The sequence below is a fragment of the Bufo gargarizans genome, chromosome 10 (genome assembly GCF_014858855.1).
Source record: "Bufo gargarizans isolate SCDJY-AF-19 chromosome 10, ASM1485885v1, whole genome shotgun sequence".
NCBI classification, from domain to species: Eukaryota; Metazoa; Chordata; class Amphibia; order Anura; family Bufonidae; genus Bufo; species Bufo gargarizans.
This window is the reverse complement of record NC_058089.1, coordinates 120,815,520-120,836,370: the sequence shown is the minus strand read 5'-3', so window position 1 is coordinate 120,836,370 and position 20,851 is coordinate 120,815,520. Positions and strand designations below refer to the sequence as shown.

Genomic DNA, 20,851 nt, shown 5'->3' with positions numbered 1-20,851 from the left:
TGGATGGCGGTATGACTGGAGGACCAGACTACGCAAGATTTGTTTGTAGTCTGTTACCGTGGAGACAAACAGGTAGCAGAATTTTAATTTAGACTATGGGCAAAGTCGTTTCCTTTTTCTGTAAGCGGGACCCCCTACAATCAGCCGGAGGGAGCAGATCTGCATAAATGACACCTTATTTAAAATGCAGTTTTCACTCTTTAGATTAATAATCATTGTATGTAAGTTTTTATTTTATACAGATTCTTAAAAACAAAGCTGCACAATACACCGTATAACATGTAACATGTATTTACAAGACTTAGACAACAAGGTGTGGGGGGTAAAAGAGACATGGACTAGAATTCAAGGGGGTTTACTGGCTTCTTTTTCTGGCGGCGGACTCTTCGGAAACCCTTAATGGCGAGCACAGCGCTCATGAAAAAGGCTATGATGGCCATGCAAGAAAAGAGGGCGGCAGCAATGTCAGCCCCATGTAAGGCGCAGCTAAAGCCTTGGTAGCCCTTGCCGCTATACAGAGCCTCGCGGTCTTTGCAAACCTGAGAATTATAAGCGTCCTGTAGGTGCTTGAAGTAGAAATACAGGGCCGGCATGTAGCCCACAGCAATGACAATGTCCAACCCGCACTCCACCAACAGCCATATTGGCCAGTGCCACGGGACTCTGAGAACACCAAGGAGGACCATGAGGCAACTGAAAGCCATTAATGCGCCCCCAAAGGCCATGGAAGCAGTGACTGTGGGAAGCTTCAGATTGTAAAACTGGACGTCTAGCTCCTGAGCCCTATCTCCATCTGCACCGCTAAAGCCGCTATAGGCCCCCCCAAACTGGTAATAATAAATTCCTCCCAGGTTAGTGATCCCAGTGTAGCCCCCGGTGGAGTTGTAGGACACGGAGCAGCATATCAGGATCAGCATGTTGAGCAGAACTTCCACAAGCTGACAGCAAGCTGAAAAGATGGAGAGCAGACGAAGACACATTAGATCGGGGAGAATTAACACATATTAATGCATCAGGTAAAGAGGCTCTCCGCTAAGCGCACTTTCACACTAGCGTTTTTCTTTTCCGGCACAGAGTTCCGTCAAAAGGGCTCAATGCCGGAAAAGGACTGATCAGGATTATCCTAATGCATTCTGAATGGAGAGTAATCCGTTCCGGATGCATCAGGACGTCTTCAGTTCAGTCTTTTTGACTGATCAGGCAAAAGATAAAACCGCAGCATGCTACGGTTTTATCTCCGGCGAAATAAACTGAAGACTTGCCTGAATGCCGGATCCAGCATTTTTTTTTCCATAGGAATGTATTAGTGCCGGATTCGGCATTCAAAATACCGGAATGCTGGATCAGTTCTTCCGGATGACACCGGAAAGACGGATCCGGCATTTCAATGCATTTTTTGGACTAATCAGGGACTAATGCCATCGGTTGGCATACGTTTTGCCGGAACTGCTTGCCGGATCACTCTGCCGCAAGTGTCAAAGTAGCCTAAAATGTATCATCAAAAAAATCAGATTAATACTGCAGGCTACTAAGATGTATCTTAAAAAAAACAACTGAGTAGTAGCCTGCAGTATTAGGCCTCTTTCACACGGGCGTGTGCGCCTCGTTGCCGTATTGCGGATCCGCAATACACGGGTGCCGTTCCGTGGGCATTCTGCATCACGGATGTGGACCCATTCACTTAAATGGGTCCGCAAATCCGGAGATGCGGAACGGAACCCTATGGAAGCACTACGGAGTGCTTCCGTGGGGTTTCATCCTGCAAAAAGATAGAACATGTCTTATCTTTTTGCGGAACGGCCGGATCGCAGACCCATTCAAGTGAATGGGTCCGCAATCCGTTGCGGCTGCCCCACGGACTGTAATCGTGCATTGCGGCCCGCATTTTGCGGGCCGGGGCACACACGCACGTGTGAAAGAGGCCTTAATCAGATTTTTGGAAGATACATTTTTATTCTGCATGTATCTCCACAAAAATCTAATACTACGGGCTAGTAAAAAGTATAAAAAAATCTAAAGTGGTTATCCTGGTCAATATAATGATGACTGATGCTCCGATCAGAGGTTTAAGAGAACCGCCGTGCTCACAGGAGCTCTGGCGAGTACAGCGGTCTCCCGGAAGCTTTATAAGCACAGCGCCGTACATTGTATAGTGGTTGTGCTTGGTATTGCAGCTTAGCCCTATTCACTTCAATGGGGTTGAGCTGCAACTAGACCATGTGACCGATGTACAGCGACGGCACATGGCCTAGGAAGAGGCATCGGCATGCATAGAGCAGCGCCTCTTCTAACAATAGATCAGTGGGGGTCCCGGGTGTCAGACCCCTATAGGTTATCCGTTAATACTAATTAACAGATAACCCCTTTTTGGGTCCATTCACACGTCAGTAGTGTATTGCGGATCCGCAATACACCCGGCCGGCACCCCCATAGAACTGCCTATTCTTATCCGCAATTGCGGACAAGAATAGGACATGTTCTATTTTTTTCCGGGGCAGAGGACTGGAAGATCAGGGGCGCACTCCGGAAATGCGGATGCGGACAGCGCAATGTGTGCTGTCCGCATTCATTCCTGCCCCTTAGAGAATGAATGGGTCCGCACCCGTTCCGCAATTCGTGGACCCATTCTGCGGACAGGTGAAGTATCGTCACAAAAATCTGATTAATACTGCAGGCTGAGCCAGGCAATGGTATAGCATCAGAGCCAGGCTGGTTACTATTAATACACTGCTTAGCAACCACACTCCTTACAATGGCGTTGTCAAGCAGCACATGCCTAGCAACGAACTTAGGGCAAAGACTTGGCAGGACATGAACTGCTGCTGTTCCCATCTTTCAGGGCAACATTAAACATTTTGGTATAAATATATTTTGGGGGAGAATCCCTTTAAGAGCTGAAGGTTTTCTTACTTGAACCTTAAAGGGGTTGTGTCACTCCAGCAAGTGGCATTTATGTTGTAAAGAACGTTAATGCAAACTGCTGACCAGGGGCGTTGCTAGGTTAAAACATTCAGGGCCTGCGCCCCTGATGTTTTATCCCAGGCCCTGAATGTCCTGCCTGCCAGCTAGATACAACTGTATTGTGGTCCTCGGGAGGCAATACAATTGAATCTAATGCCCTGCAAGAGCCGAAGGACCTGTGATGACATCACAGTCCATGTGATCAGTTCTTAATGCAGTAGCTGAAAAGGACCTGCGATGATGTCACCATCATGTGACCAGTGCAGGAGAGGACAGCAGTGAAGAGGAGAAGAAGCTGTGGTGAGGTCTGCTACATGAGGAGAGGTAAGTGAAGAGAGAGGCAGAGCAATGCTGGGAGTTGTAGTTATTTAACTGGGACTGTATGTTAGGGCTGAAGGGAAGGAAGTTATTTACATAAGTCAGTAGGGTGGAGTGATGTAAATTACATGGGACTGAAAGTTGAGGGGGTGATGTTATTTACATGGGAATGCATGTTGGAGGTGGCTGGGGCAGGGTGATGTTATTTACATGGGACTATATGTTGAAGGCAGCTGTGGGAGGGAGTGATATTTACATGGGACTGAATGTTGAGGGGTAATGTTATTTACATGGGACTGCATGTTGGAGGTGACTGGGGAGGGGGTGATTTTATTTACATGGGACTGTATGTTGAAGGTGTCTGGGGGAGTGATGTTATTTACATGGGACAGAATATTAAGGGGGTGATGTTGAAGGTGGCTGGGAAGGGGGTGAGGTTCTTTACACGGGACTGTATGTTGAAGGCGGCCAGGGAGGAGGTGATGTTATTTACGTGGGACTGTATATTGGAGGGGGCTGGAGAGGTGGTGTGATGATATTTACATGGGACTCTATGGCGGAGGGAGGGAAATAATGTTATTTACATGGGACTGTATGGTGGATGGGCTGAGGAATTCTAATTTCTGAGGACACTAATCTGAGGAATATAAATACTGGAGGCACTTCAGGGCGAGCATTATAACAGTAGGGGGCATTATAAATACTGGGGGCACTGTGTGGGCATTATAACAGTAGGGGGCATTATAAATACTGGGGGCACGGTGTGGGCATTATAACATTAGGGGGCATTATAAATACTGGGGGCACTGTGTGGGCATTATAACATTAGGGGGCATTATAAATACTGGGGGCACTGTGTGGGCATTATAACATTAGGGGGCATTATAAATACTGGGGGCACTGTGTGGGCATTATAACATTAGGGGGCATTATAAATACTGGGGGCACTGTGTGGGCATTATAAGAGTAGGGGGCGATATAAATACTGGAGGGACATTTTAAATCCAGGTGACATTAGGCGTTCTTACTACTACTGGGGGCTCTATAGGAGGGACTTATAGATTCGCATTATTTCTACTAACAGCACTATGGGGGCCTTATTACTACTGAGGGGTCTGCAGAGAGCTTTATTACCACTGGGGGAACAATAGGGGGCCTTATTTCTACTGGGGGCTCTGTGAGGGTATTATTGAATACTGGAGGGCTCTTCTACTAATAGGTGCACTCTTGGGGAGCGTTATCACTGTTGAGGGCACTGTAGGGGGCAGTATTACTAATGAGGGCATTCTAGAAGGGAAATACTATTGGTGGGACTATGAGAAGTACTGTTACTATGGGGAAGATTATCTGTATGGCACTCATTTTTCTTCAGGATAGTATTTGGGGGTATAGAAAAGTGAGGAAGCTAAGATGTCCGTGTGTCACACTCTGCAGAGACGAGGCGGCTGAGAGAAGTTATACAAACCTAATGGAGAAGATGATGACAGAGAAGACGTCACCTGGAGGCCCTGGATGTGAGAGGTATGTGCTGCTGTATGGCAAGTACAGCAAAATGTCTTCAGTGCTAGTGTTTGCGGGGGGAAGGGGGTTGGTTGACTTTTGAGACCCTAGCAACGCCCCTGCTGCTGACTAATGTATTGTGATTCTCCACATTGCTTCCTTTGCTGGCTGGATTCATTTTTCCATCACATTATACACTGCTCATTTCCATGGTTACGACCACCCTGCAAATGCCATGCTTGCATACTATAGGAAAAAGTGCCAGCTTCTCTGGTGGCAGAGACCGCCTTTTCTGGTGGCTGGTGCCTTTTCCTAGAGTGTGCAAACACGGCCACTGCTGCTGGTTTGCAGGGTCGTCGTAACCATGGAAACGAGCAGTGTTTAATGTGATGGAAAAATGAATCCTGCCAGCAAAGGAGGAGGCAATATGGAGAATCCCAATACATTAGTAAGTGTCTTGTATTCATTTTCTCTACATGATAAATGCTATTTGTTGAAGTGACACAACCCCTTTAGGGGAATTGTCAGTTAAGCAATTCCCTAATACAATCATTGCAATGGATCTTCTACATTACAACTTATCGTCTTACTCACAGGTCGACAGTGCACATACACCGACTGATTACGCTAACGGTGGTTGGTCCCTTCACATTTTTTTCCTGCAGGATGGAGCAATACAATTGTACAGGCACATTATAAATATTACAGGCCTCTAAAGTTGCCTGCTGGTGGAAATCGCCATTTGTCACCTACACACTATGGCATCACTAAAAGGGGTTGTCCACATTTAGAAGAACATGGCTCCTCGCTTCACAAAAAAACAAAACAGCGCCACCCCTGTCACAGGTTGTAGGTGGTATTGCAGCCAATTCTCATTCACTTTAATGGATCCCAGCGGCAGTAGTAGACACATGGACAGGTGGCGCTCTTTCTGGAAGTAGTCAGCCATATTTTTGTAATCCTGGATAACTTCTACATTGCCTCCGTGTGCAGGTGACGGGTTCATAGCCCCACTTGCCTTGTTCACCCTTAGAGTACTTTCTCAGGTAAGTAACGCTTATCATTTGTGTATCAAAGGATTCAAATATTCCTTCTCGTTTTCAAGATATCTGCTTGCTGTCAATAAACAGATTTCATGGTTATGACCACCCTGCAGTCCATCAGTGGAGGTCGTGCTTAGACACTATAGGAAAAAGCACCAGCCTATATGCGCTCCCACGTTCCCGGCCACCAGAGAGGCCGGCACTTTTTCCTGTAGTGTGCAAGCACGACCACTGCTGCTTGATAGCAGGGTGGTCGTAACCATGGAAACAAGCAGTGTATAATGTGATGAAAAAAATGAATCAAGCCAGCAAAGGAGGAGGCAATATGGACAATCACAATACATTAGTGAGTGCCTTATATTCACTGCATCTACATCATAAATACCACTTGCTGAAGTGATGCACGTCCGCATGAATGAGTCCACATCCGTTCCGCAATTTTGCGTGACGGGTGTGGACCCATTCACACCGTGTACTGTCCGCATCGGTAGTTCCGTTCTACGACCCCGCAATAAAGATAGAGCATGTCTGTGTTCTGCAGATCCGCAATTTGAGGACGTCTGAATGAACCCTAATTCTTACTTTTTTTGTCAAGTTGGCTAATAGAAGAAATGGAAAAGGAAGACCGAAGACTTTGGCTTCACGCACACGACCGTATACATTTTGTGGTCCGCAAAATACGAAATGAAGTCCGCGTGCCGCCTGTAATTTTTTGCAGATCCATTGACTTCAATGGGTCCTCAGTCCACATTTTGTGTACATGTTCTATCCTTTTGCGGAACAGACATATGGATGCAGAAACCAGATGCGTGATCCATGTGGCTTCTGCATCCATATGTCCGTTCCATAAAAAGATAGACTATGTCCTATGCTGGGCTACAAAATGTGGATGTAATGTGGACGGTATCCATATTTTGAAAACCGTAAAATAGATGTGTGTGCATGAGGCCCGACTAGGAATTTTCTGATGTTAAGGGAAAAACAACAAAAGAAGAAAACATGAACAACCTTGATTTGAAAGCTACAGGGATCGGGGGATTTTTTTAAATTATTATTGAATTTTACTCCTTTTGGGCTAAAAATCATTTTTTCAGGTATTTATTATTAAAAATGTTCCAGTTTTCCCTCCACAGCTTTCACTTTTGGGCATCTGCAGACTTTTTTCTGCTTCACAGTGAATCCGTCAGGGAGCTGCTCTGACAGCTCGATCTATAGCCCTTATCTCTGAACTCCTGACAGCTCATAAACACTCATTTAAGCTTAAAGGGGTCCTCTCACTTCAGCAAATAGCATTTTGTATGTAGAGAAAGTTAATACAAGCCACTTACTAATGTATTGTGATTCTTCATATTGCCTCCTTTGCTGGCAGGATTAATTTTTCTATCACATTTTACACTGCTCGTTTCCATGGTTACAACCACCTTGGAACTATAGGAAAAAGCACTAGCCTGTGCGCAGTCCCACCCACCAGAGGTGCCAGCGCTCTTTCCTATAGTGTGCAAGCACGACCACCACAGATGGATTATAGGGTGGTCGTAGCCATGGAAACGAGCATTGTAAAATGTGATGGAAAAATTAATCCAGCCAGGCAATATAGATAATAACAATACATTAGTAAGTGGCTTGTAGTAACTTTCGCTACATAATATATGCTATTTGCTGAAGTGGGAGGACCCCTTAATTATCATCCAACAGATAGGAATTTGGCTATCATGAGTGTTTATGAGCTGTTAGGAAATATAAAGGCTCGGCCGTCAGAGCAGCTCCCTGATGGATTCACTGTGAACAGGAAGCAGCAGATGCACAAAAGTGAAAGCTGTAGAAGAAAAACTGTTCAACATTATTAATAATAAACAATTGAAAAACTGTTTTAAATTTTTCTTTTACCAAAGTGAGCGATAAAAATAACCAACGATAAAAAATGCCCCCAAAAGCGATTTAGGCCTTTAAAGGAGCTGTTCAGAATTAGAAAAATGGCTGCTTCCTCCCAAAACCACACCTGTCTATGGGTTGTGCTTTGTGTTGCAGCTGTATCGAGAAGAGAGGTGTCGCTTCTGCTGCAGTTCTCTCCCTATCACAGCTATGGGGCCATGTCCATTCTGCTGCAGTTCTCTCCCTATCACAGCTATGGGGCCATGTCCATTCTGCTGCAGTTCTCTCCCTATCACATCTCAGGGAAGCATGTCCTTTCTGCTGCAGTTCTCTCCCTATCACATCTATGGGAGCATGTCCATTCTGCTGCAGTTCTCTCCCTATCACAGCTATGGGAGCATGTCCATTCTGCTGCAGTTCTCTCCCTATCACAGCTATGGGGCCATGTCCATTCTGCTGCAGTTCTCTCCCTATCACAGCTATGGGGCCATGTCCATTCTGCTGCAGTTCTCTCCCTATCACAGCTATGGGGCCATGTCCATTCTGCTGCAGTTCTCTCCCTATCACAGCTATGGGGCCATGTCCCTTCTGCTGCAGTTCTCTCCCTATCACAGCTATAGGGCCATGTCCCTTCTGCTGCAGTTCTCTCCCTATCACAGCTATGGGGCCATGTCGCTTCTGCTGCAGTTCTCTCCCTATCACAGCTATGGGAGCATGTCCATTCTGCTGCAGTTCTCTCCCTATCACATCTCAGGGAAGCATGTCCTTTCTGCTGCAGTTCTCTCCCTATCACATCTATGGGAGCATGTCCATTCTGCTGCAGTTCTCTCCCTATCACAGCTATGGGAGCATGTCCATTCTGCTGCAGTTCTCTCCCTATCACAGCTATGGGGCCATGTCCATTCTGCTGCAGTTCTCTCCCTATCACAGCTATGGGGCCATGTCCATTCTGCTGCAGTTCTCTCCCTATCACAGCTATGGGGCCATGTCCATTCTGCTGCAGTTCTCTCCCTATCACAGCTATGGGGCCATGTCCCTTCTGCTGCAGTTCTCTCCCTATCACAGCTATGGGGCCATGTCCCTTCTGCTGCAGTTCTCTCCCTATCACAGCTATAGGGCCATGTCGCTTCTGCTGCAGTTCTCTCCCTATCACAGCTATAGGGCCATGTCGCTTCTGCTGCAGTTCTCTTCCTATCACAGCTATGGGAGCATGTCCATTCTGCTGCAGTTCTCTCCCTATCACATCTATGGGGCCATGTCCATTCTGCTGCAGTTCTCTCCCTATCACAGCTATGGGGCCATGTCGCCTCTGCTGCAGTTCTCTTCCTATCACATCTATGGGGGAATGTCCCTTCTGCTGCAGTTCTCTCCCTATCACAGCTCAGGGAAGCATGTCCATTCTGCTGCAGCTCTATCCCTATCACAGCCCCGGGGTGTGCTGTTTTAGCTGCAGCTCTCTCCCCATCACAGCTCAGGAGACGTGTCCGTCCTGCTGCAGCTCTGTCCCTATCAAATCTTAGGGTGTGTCCTTGCCGATGTAACGATCACAGCTTCTAACAGTAGATAGAGCTGGTGGCAGTTGAAGGATGAGCATGTGACCACCTCAGCGAGGTGGACAGAGAAATTGGGAAAAGAACAAACAGCAGGTGGCGCTATAAAGATGCATTTATTGAATAACCCAGTGGCTAGACTAATTTTATTTTTTAACATGCAAGTACAGAAGCATTGAGATCCAGGTGCTGGTTTGAAAAACTTTGAATATTTTTCATGGGACAACCCCTTTAAATATAGGATGTCCTGTGGCTCTTTGGCAGTTGCAAAACTACAACTCTCCTGTTGGAGCATGATGGGAGTTGTAGTTTTAGAACAGCTGTATAGCCACAGGTAGGAAAACTGGTATAACTGCACATTTCTTCTCTTATCTTTACAATAACACCCAATTATGAGTCTTCACATACAAATAAAAATACCTGCGCCCACGCAATAAACCGAGATTAAGAGCTGAAGGTGCGAAGTTCAAGGTGGAAGGTTCAGGAACTGGCAGCAATCACCGAATTGTAAAAATATAAAAATAAATTGAAACTCCCAATAGAGCAAGGAAGGAGATGCCAGAAACAAGGTGCGTCAATGGAGGCATGCTGGAAGTAGTAGTTACACGACGCACACATACTGGGGCGTCATCTATCAGAACGCTCTTGGGCTCTGTTCACATTAGCGTCATTCTCCACGTTGTCAGATTTCTGCAGGATTTAGCTGGCAAGAATAGCTTAGTCCGCAGTGCTATTTCCGTCAAAAAAGTGGAAGTCCGATGGAACCCATTATGAGAGGGTTTAACAAGGCTGTGACGGCTCCATTAAAGGGGTTATCCACCGTTTACAGACTGATGATCCATCCTCTGGATAGGTCATCAGTATCTGATTGGTGGGGGTCCGTCAATCCGCTGTTTATAAAGGCAGCGGGGCTCGCAGTAGCGCTGCTTCACGTAGGCCAGTGACGACACGACTACAGGTCACATGCCCCACAGAAGTGAGTGAGGCCGAGCTGCGTCTAAGGCACGTGACGTCACCGGCCTAGGGGAAGCCGGAGTGCCGCTGCCTCCTGAAACAGCTGATCAGCACGAGTCCTGGGTTTCGGACCTCTTCAGATCAGATACTGATAACCTATTCATCAGCATAAATTAATTGGAAAACCCCTTTAAGGGTGTAGTCATACAGAGCAGAATACGGTATACTTCTGAATATCGCTCACAGAAATCCCTGCACCGGCCGCACAACAAAAAATTTACTTTTTTTTTTTTTTTTTTTTTTTACATGTATGGACCTAAATTTTCACAGAAATTTCTGCAACTGTGTGTGAATATATATATATAAAAAAACAGTTTTGCCTCCACTACTGGTTTTAACGCCAAATTACCGATATCGCCCCCGCACTTGTACGAATCCGGTCTAATTTTTTTACTTTTTTGTAAACCTCAAACCGCACAGACTGTGGCCGATCCTGGATGATAAATCCGGTGCACCGTTAGACTGTCCTGCCTTAGCTTAGTTGGCCTACTGTAGGCCATGCCCCTTGAATGTTAAGCCACACCCTCTCGACTAGCGCAGACGAAACGGTGTCTAAGACAATCCGCAGCAGAGTCAAGGAGCTTTTCACAAATGTCACCCACACGCTGCAGAGATTCTCCTCGTATAAATCTGCACACACCTTGACCTGCGGCGTGCATTTTAAATCGCCAGCATGTCAGTTGTGGGTTGGGGACTTCTGTCAGGGAATGCACATTTGCAAGGCAGAGGGTAAAATATGCAGCAAATACGCCAAAAAATAAATAAAAAAATCAGCCCCATTCTGTTGCTGTGGATTCCTGCCGGAAACGCTACAGTATATAGACAGATACTATATAAATAAATAAATAAATAAAAACATTGTTATTTTACTGCTGCTGCGAGGGGAAAGATGTTATCTGATAGTAGAATAGTAGATCAGTAGAATTTAGGATAACAGTATAAAAATTCCAATGACAGGCCTAGATAAAGATGCACTTTTAAGTGTAATGTGTGACCCCTCTAATTCAGTCACCCCCACCCCATTCCCTCACTGGTCACAGTGATAGTCTGAAGGGGAGTTAAACGGAAGAAATTTAAGAAGGACATTGGATAACCCCCTGAAATAAGGAACCGCTGAGCACTAACGGACAGGGCACGTGTTGCTGCTCTGGTTCTCACCGCCAGACTTTATTTATCACGTCTACAAAAGGCGTGCCTGCTGCAACCAATCACTGGCCTCGTCGGATGCAACACTGAGGCCAGCGACTGGCTGCAGCAGTCACGTATTATCGACATGTTCTTTATTTCAGGTGGATTCCCGAGGTTGTCTGGTTTTCTCCGGACAACCCCTTGTCTGCTGTGCTAAAAATCTGAATAAAGAAGGACGTAGAGTACATGAAGTGATTTAAAGAAGTATATCCATAGTGTCCCTTTAATCCTGCGCCCGTGTCCACTGCCGCATGTATGGTGAGGAATACTACCCCAGAACAGGCACATGTGTAATTAGACGGAGGAGCCGCTGTCCTCTGTGCCTCAATATCCTGAGATCAGCGGGACACAAATACGAATGAAGCTGCGCCGTCAGCACAGGAAATTTCCTCTGTTTTCCTTGGGAGAACAATGAAGACAAAAAGAGCCGGGGCCCCCGATGCAGGAGCCCGCGGTGACGAGTAATTCTTTTCTTACTTTTTCAACTCAGCTTGAAGAACAGGAAAAATGACTTTAAAATAACAGAGTTGACTTGTGTTTTCCTTTCTGGGACTGTATCCAAACCGCACTGTGTCCTACACAACGGATTCTGTGTCTGGAGGGCGGTGGGGGGTGCAGGAGCCACAGGATTATCGCCCGTATACACAATATTTATAAAACCCACATCTAATGGACGATCTATACACCACTCACATCCAGAGCTGCATTCAAAATTCTTATGTTATAAGTGCTCAGGCTGTGTGACCCGGTAGCTTACTGCCGCCCCCTGCTGGATAAGCGTTTGCACAGAGTGATTTATGAGGTGTCGTAATGCGGTTTACATTATAATGTCTCATACCATGTACCAGTGGGCAATACCGCAAGCTGGACGGTATTACAGGAGTCATACACGGTGGAGTCTATTACACGATGGAAGTAATGAGGGGTACAGCAATCAATAGAATTCAGAAAGCAGCTTCGGATGTAACTGGAGCATAATGTAACCAAATCAGAACAAAATAACATAGTATTTGACAGGTTACACAATATTACATGAAGAACGATTGCCGTTTGTTTTTGTTTTTTATTACAACCTGTTGTACATAACCTTATATGAAAGGTAACTTACCACGTCCGGTGCACAGATATTTGCATTTGTGACAATCCAAGATCCCACCTTCCGGTTCTGCTTCATAATACTCCAGGTCCGGCAGCTCGGCACCAGGTGTAGGGAATGACCTATGGGGTAATGGAAATCAGTTTTAGCAATTCCTAAAAAGGACAAATTGAGAAAAACACAAAGATGGAGAACGGAATAAATAAGGGTGACAAGCAAAACAGGTACAGGTAATGTTGTATGATAATAGGATCCAAAAATATACATATGGAAATAAAAATAATGTTTATATAGCACTGACATAATCTGCAGGTCTTTACAACTGGGGAGATGACAAATTATATGTAATCCACACTAATGACTATAATTCCACCTCCCTATGTACAAGAACTACTATAATACTGCTCCTATGTACAGGAATATAACTACTATAATACTGCTCCTATGTACAGGAATATAACTACTATAATACTGCTCCTATGTACAGGAATATAACTACTATAATACTGCTGCTATGTACAAGAATATAATTACTATAATACTGCCTCCTATGTACAAGAATATAACTACTATAATACTGCCTCCTATGTACAAGAATATAACTACTATAATACTGCCTCCTATGTACAAGAATATAACTACTATAATACTGCCTCCTATGTACAAGAATATAACTACTATAATACTGCCTCCTATGTACAAGAATATAACTACTATAATACTGCCTCCTATGTACAAGAATATAACTACTATAATACTGCCTCCTATGTACAAGAATATAACTACTATAATACTGCCTCCTATGTACAAGAATATAACTACTATAATACTGCCTCCTATGTACAAGAATATAACTACTATAATACTGCCTCCTATGTACAAGAATATAACTACTATAATACTGCTCCTATGTACAAGAATATAACTACTATAATACTGCGCCCTATGTACAAGAATATAACTACTATAATACTGCCTCCTATGTACAAGAATATAACTACTATAATACTGCCTCATATGTACAAGAATGTAACTACTATAATACTGCTCCTATGTACAAGAATATAACTACTATAATACTGCTCCTATGTACAAGAATATAACTACTATAATACTGCTCCTATGTACAGGAATATAACTACTATAATACTGCTCCTATGTACAAGAATATAACTACTATAATACTGCTCCTATGTACAAGAATATAACTACTATAATACTGCTCCTATGTACAAGAATATAACTACTATAATACTGCTCCTATGTACAGGAATATAACTACTATAATACTGCTCCTATGTACAGGAATATAACTACTATAATACTGCTCCTATATACAAGAATATAACTACTATAATACTACCTCCTATGTACAAGAATATAACTACTATAATACTACCTCCTATGTACAAGAATATAACTACTATAATACTGCTCCTATGTACAAGAATATAACTACTATAATACTGCTCCTATGTACAAGAATATAACTACTATAATACTGCTCCTATGTACAAGAATATAACTACTATAATACTGCTCCTATGTACAAGAATATAACTACTATAATACTGCTCCTATGTACAGGAATATAACTACTATAATACTGCTCCTATGTACAAGAATATAACTACTATAATACTGCTCCTATGTACAGGAATATAACTACTATAATACTGCCTCATATGTACAGGAATATAACTACTATAATACTGCCTCATATGTACAAGAATATACTGTAATACCGTACTTACCTCTCAGATGAATAGTAATTTTCTGGCTGTTTTTTGTTCATTGGAAGTCCCTGTCGGTCCACACTTTGCAAGTAACGCTCTTGACGTCTTTCCTGTTCATCGGAACGGTTTCGGCTTCTCTCTTTGTATTGATGGTCTCTTTCCTCATATGGGGGGAGACTGCTCTCTTTGTAATAGCCGTCTCTTTCCTCGTAGTGATTCCGGCTCCTGTCAGCTTCATATCTGCTGTGCTTATCCCTCTCCTTATATCTCTCTCTGCTCTTGTCCTGCTCCTTGTCCCTATAGTGCTCCTCCCTTTCCCGATACTGGTCCCGATTCCTGTCTTCCCGGTGCCTGTCTTGCCTCCTGTCTCCATGATGGTCGTCTCTTTCTCGGGGCCGATGTTTGCTACGCTCATGGTGGCCCCTGCTTGGAGCCCTCTCATTGTGATAGCCGTTCTGAACGTCGGAGTGACTGTCCCGTGTGTTGGGACGACTACTGCGCTGCTCGGATTTGTGTTTCCTTGGTGCACGGCTCTCCCCATCACTGGGATAGGGACCAGGATCCCCCATTCTCAGACCTGAAAGAAGAAGCACATTACATGAGCTCAAGACATCAAGGGTATCCTTAAAATGAGCTAAACGAGCATCTCCCCTTTAAAACAATACATTTCAAGAGCTCATTAAAGGGGTAGTCCCATGTGTGATGACTTTAGTGCTGCACCCTCTTCTAAGTTTTCCCTGCAGAGCAGCGCTCTCTTTTGGCTGCCCGAATGCGCAGAGAACTGCTGCCAGACCCATTCACTTGAATGTAGGGGTAGTGCGGTGTGGCTGGGGTGCTGCTGTGAAGGGGAAGACTTAAGGGGCCGCAGTACATCCTCATTATGAGAATGGGCGGGGGTCTCCGGGGTCGGCACCCCACCATTCATTAAAGGGGTTATGCCACAGAATAGGTGATAAATATAAGAACACTGGGACCCCCTGCAATCCTGAGAATGGAGGCTCCTCCAATGGAGCAGCAGTGCACAGGGACCCTCTGTTCTCGGGATTGTTGGGAGTCCCAACTGTTGAACCCCTGCAATCTGATATTTACCACCTACCCTGTGGATAGGTGACACTCTTCATGGGCTAACCCTTTTAAGTGAAGGCATCATTGCTTGAGATGGGAATACCCCTTGACAGTAAATTAGACCAATCTGCAATACCAGACACAGCCTACAGACCGGAGTGGCGCTGTTACTGGAAAAAACAAAAAAGGAAAGTGGAGCATTTGGCAAATTATCATCTACGCAGGGGTACTCAACTGCGGTTGCCAGCTGTCCGGACCCCTGCATGCACCCGGGTGCCAGAGTCCAGAAGCAATGAACGCTTCCATTAATACAGATAGAAGAGCTCATTGCTGGAGCGTAGGGAGCTGGGTCCGGTCACTCACCGCTCAGCTCCCCGCGCTCCTCCCCTCCTTCAGGCCGGCGGCGCACAGAATGGTGAAGCAGGAAGACTTCTCCCCGCTCCACCATTCAGCACGGATCGCGCTGCCAGCCTGTGTGGGCAGGGCCTAAAGCCTGGAAATCTGCATAAGCTCCGCCCACGCAGTGCTGCAGAGCGATCTGTGTCTGCAGGGGAGAGAGCACTGTGAGCTTCAGGAGCGGGACAAGGCGAGTAGGCACTGTGGTGGTGTTTTTTTTAACACAGAGGAGGAACAATGGGCATTTCTACTCTTGAGGGGGCACAATGGGCATTGCAAATGTGAATGCACAATGGGCATTTCTACTCTTGAGGGGGCGCAATGGGCATTTCTACTCTTGAGGGGGCGCAATGGGCATTTCTACTCTTGAGGGGGCGCAATGGGCATTTCTACTCTTGAGGGGGCGCAATGGGCATTTCTACTCTTGAGGGGGCGCAATGGGCATTTCTACTCTTGAGGGGACGCAATGGGCATTTCTACTCTTGAGGGGGCGCAATGGCATTTCTACTCTTGAGGGGGCGCAATGGGCATTTCTACTCTTGAGGGGGCGCAATGGGCATTTCTACTCTTGAGGGGGCGCAATGGGCATTTCTACTCTTGAGGGGGCGCAATGGGCATTTCTACTCTTGAGGGGGCGCAATGGGCATTTCTACTCTTGAGGGGGCGCAATGGGCATTTCTACTCTTGAGGGGGCGCAATGGGCATTTCTACTCTTGAGGGGGCGCAATGGGCATTTCTACTCTTGAGGGGGCGCAATGGGCATTTCTACTCTTGAGGGGGCGCAATGGGCATTTCTACTCTTGAGGGGGCGCAATGGGCATTTCTACTCTTGAGGGGGCGCAATGGGCATTTCTACTCTTGAGGGGGCGCAATGGCATTTCTACTCTTGAGGGGGCGCAATGGGCATTGCAAATGTGAAGGAGGCACAATGGGCATTTCTACTCTTGAGGGGGCGCAATGGGCATTCCTACTCTTGAGGGGGCGCAATGGGCATTTCTACTCTTGAGGGGGCGCAATGGGCATTTCTACTCTTGAGGGGGCGCAATGGGCATTTCTACTCTTGAGGGGGCGCAATGGGCATTTCTACTCTTGAGGGGGCGCAATGGGCATTTCTACTCTTGAGGGGGCGCAATGGGCATTTCTACTCTTGAGGGGGCGCAATGGGCATTTCTACTCTTGAGGGGGCGCAATGGGCATTTCTACTCCTGAGGGGGCGCAATGGGCATTTCTACTCCTGAGGGGGCGCAATGGGCATTGCAAATGTGAAGGGGGCGCAATGGGCATTTCTACTTTGGAGGGGGCACAATGGGCATTGCTAATGTGAAGGGGATACAATGGGCATTTATACTGTGCAGGGGGCACAGTGCACAGAGGGCATTACTACTATGAAGGGGGCACAATTAGAATTTTAACTATGGAGGGGGCACAGAGGGCATTACTACTGTTAAGGGGCACAATGGGCATTATTACTGTGAAGGGGGCACAATGGGCATTACTACTGTGAAGGTGGGCACAATAGGCATTACTACTGTGAAGGGGGCACAATGGGCATTACTACTATTAAGAGGTACAATGGGCATTATTTTTTTGAAGGGGGTACAATGGGGATCATTACTGTGAAGGGGGCACAGAGAGGGCATTACTAGTAAGGGGGCACTTAGGGGTATCATACTCTGTGGGGAGGAACTAAGGAGGCATCGCAATGTGTCAGGGGCACTAAGGGATCACCCTGCTGTGAGGGTGCACTTAGGGGTAGCATACTCTGTTGAGCACTAAAGGGCCATCATACTGTCCGAGGGGCATTAAAGGGGCATCATTATTGTAAGGGGGCACTGAAAGGACATTCTTAGTGTTTGGTCGGCAGAAAGGAGATTAGATGGGCTTGGAGGTGTGGATTATTGTAAAAATAAAATAATAATGCAGCGCTCCATGCCAATGGTGTTGTCCCTCATATTTTTGTTTTATAGCTCGGACCTTCATCCTACAGCAGACTCCGGTATGTGGACCTTTACAAAAAGGTACTTGAGTACCCCTGATCTACGGTGTATTGAAGGTTCATGGGATCACACAATGGAATTGCCCAATGTAAATACCCATTAGGGAGAAATTCAAAGTTTTAGTAAACTACACCCCCCAAACTCACTGGGAGCTGCTGCCCAGTTACAGCTTAACATGGCAAACCAGTCTGATCACCAGTGCTGCCAGTGCAAAGGTCACTGAGAATTATAGGGGCTGTCCAGGATCCCCTAGGTTTTCAGTTAGCCCCCCTTGCGTGGTTTTCCTAATACACGGATCACACTCCACTGGTGCCTATCCCTCCGCTCCGGCACCCTGGCTGCGTTCGGCGACCTTCCATTCCCAGGCTTCTTGATTTCGGGCTAGGTTGTGGATGGGGTCACGGACGCCGCTGCAACCAATGACCGGCCACAGGGGTGACATGTCTCCAAGCAGCACATCACTGATGAGGCCAGTCATTTGCTGCAGCGGAGTCAGTGACCCGTCGGAAATCAACAAAGCCTGGGACCGGAAGATCATCGGATGTGGCCACGGGTGCAGGACTGGGGCAGCAGGGACCAGGGGATTCTTGTATAACCGAGGGGATCCTGGACAACCCCTTTAAGGGTACGTCCACGCAGGACGGGCTTTCTGCTGCGGATTTCACCTTCTGCACTGCAAAGGGAGAACTCCGCAGAATGAAACAGACATTTATTTGGTGGGGGATCTCATCCACTTTGTCGCTAGCGTACTACGCGGTGGGAAATCCGCACGATATGTGCTCCGTGTGGCCCTATCCTCTCTGTAATACTACGCGGGAGAAGATGGGCGCCGGTGCTGGGTTTTAGGTTTAAAAAAAAAAAATTACAAAGTGAAGGAGACTTTAGTCCTCCACCGTCCCCAAAAAAATACCTTCAAGTCACTAAATCTCTTGGCAATCGTCACCGTGTCCATTAGTCTGAACGCGTCCAACCCTGACAACAGGGACGCGCTAGTAATACCCGGAGGAAGGAGATCATGAGTGTCATCTACTGAGTGGAGATTATCTGATGACCGGAGATTTATACCCTGAGTAATAGAAGTAGTAACAGTACTATAGACAGTAAGTCTAGAATCCACAGTAAAGAGAACCATTGAGTGGAGCCTGTACTCTGCAGGCGGCGGAATACAGAGCCGGAGGAGCCGAGCAGACTGATGGGAAAATATTCAGCACATTGTAAATTATACATATCAACCCTCTGCTCTTTCTAGGCTTAGGAGTCATGTGGGCGGTCCCATCGGTGCCAGACCGCTAACCGCATGCCTGAGCATACACCGACGGGTCCGCCCACATGACTCCAAAGCATGGATTTTAAGGGGTGTTCCAGTATGAGATTATCCGCTATCCACAGGATAGAGCATTACTATTAGATTGTTGCCCCCCCCCCCCCCCCCCTCAAAACAAATGGAGTGGGAGGTCGGGCATCCTGCAGCCACTCCATTCATTTCCGGAGACAGCTAATTACAGCGCTCACCCATCTCCATCACTCCCGACTGGCCTTTCCATTCATTTCAGGGGGCTCCACGGGGTCCCAGCAGCAGGACCCCCACCGGCCTAATAGTTACCCCCTATAGGGGATAACGTCATATAACCGGGATACCCCTTTAAATGTATAAATTACTAGTATTACCGAATAAAACTCCATAGAAACGTTGGACTGAGGACGATGGGCTCCTCAGTAGTCAGACCCCCCCACAGCACAAGTGATGCACTATCCCTGCGCTACAATTTCTCACTATTTACAAGATCTCTGCTTGCTGTCTGTGGATAGAAGCATTCTGCTTTACATCCAAAGGGTTAAAGGTTATATGCTCATGTGACACCGGTGACTCAGACTATGGGACAAGCCGGGTTCCCAAGAGTGTAACATGCGTGCATTTCTGCGTCAGTATTACGGTCCCAAGTCACGGCCGCGTCCCAGTTCGGACTGGAACTTACACCCATAATACGGATGCATCAACGCATTCGGAGCTACTTTTAGATGAAACCGGCCGTAAAGTCAAGTCTTAGTCCGGTCAGGCTTCGTTCAGAAGCCTGTGGTGCAGATTACGGAAGCTTGACAACACGGCGCAGCCCGCTGCGTTATCCTAGCCAGTAAAACGGTGGACGCCATAACGGAAACCGGACAGATCCCATCGCAGTCAGCGGTGCAGAGGCGCAGTTGCCCCTAGCAACCAATCAGATTCCACCTTTCATTTGTCAGAGCTGCTTTGGAAAATGAAAGGATCGATCCGATTGGTTGCGAGGGGCAACTAAACCAGTTTTCCCTCTAGGTCACCTTTGATAAATCTCCCCCGGTGGGTGCTGCCAATGTGACCGATTCGTCTTTGGCTTCCATTTCCTTTTTGTTTCTAAGTGTGAAGCCTAAACAAAAAAAAATTCCATTCACTGTCTGCAAGCAGTGGTCTAAAAACACTGTGAAAAAATGAAAAAGTAAAAACTGCAGTCGTTTTCATTGTACGGAGCTGAGCTGACATAACACCACACAAAATGTCTTCATATAGATTTTGGTAACTGCTACCGTGGTAACCATAGCAACCTGCAACTTTTTCCTAAATTTTTAGGCACTGCTTATAAAATGCAAGTTATCACACTTGATTTAGTAACAGTTTGGTTAAAAATTTGCTTTGCAATAGTTGAAAAAACAACAACAACAAAAAACACTCTCCCTGAAAGGAAATGAGAACTTCAGCCACACTCGGAAAGACCCCCATTATGCTGCCCGCCCCCCCCAATGAGAATGCACCTGCCCCAGAGCAGCCCCCTCAGAACCCCGGCTCCTGCCCCTAATAATTACATATTCCCAGGATTTATTCCCCTTTACTCACCCAAATTCTCTTCCCAGCGTTTGCTGTACGGAGAAAAACAGCCGGAACCGAAACTCACACTAGAAAGCGCGCCCCCGACGCAGCAACACACCTGAGCTCGCTTCAGACGAGCCCCAGAGGGCGCGCGCCCGACGCCTGGAACGCAGAAGAATGCGCGCCGCGCGCGTTTGGAACGCACAGGGGGACGCGCGCACACTGATTGGTAGAAGCCGATGAAGAGGTGATTGGGCAGACAATGTTGACAGCGCT

The 20,851-nt window shown here is 46.4% G+C and overlaps 1 protein-coding gene across 1 annotated transcript; it reads right to left on the bottom strand.

Annotated features, from left to right (window-relative positions):
• Positions 1-216: 216 nt before the first annotated feature.
• Positions 217-20,727, bottom strand: MARVELD3 (MARVEL domain containing 3). Its single transcript, XM_044269579.1, has 4 exons — positions 20,603-20,727; positions 14,297-14,855; positions 12,555-12,664; positions 217-949 (listed from the first exon to the last, which is right to left on the bottom strand). The coding sequence occupies exons 2-4, from the start codon at positions 14,845-14,847 to the stop codon at positions 339-341; spliced, it is 1,272 nt and encodes a 423-aa protein (XP_044125514.1). The 5' UTR covers positions 14,848-14,855; positions 20,603-20,727; the 3' UTR covers positions 217-338.
• Positions 20,728-20,851: the final 124 nt, after the last annotated feature.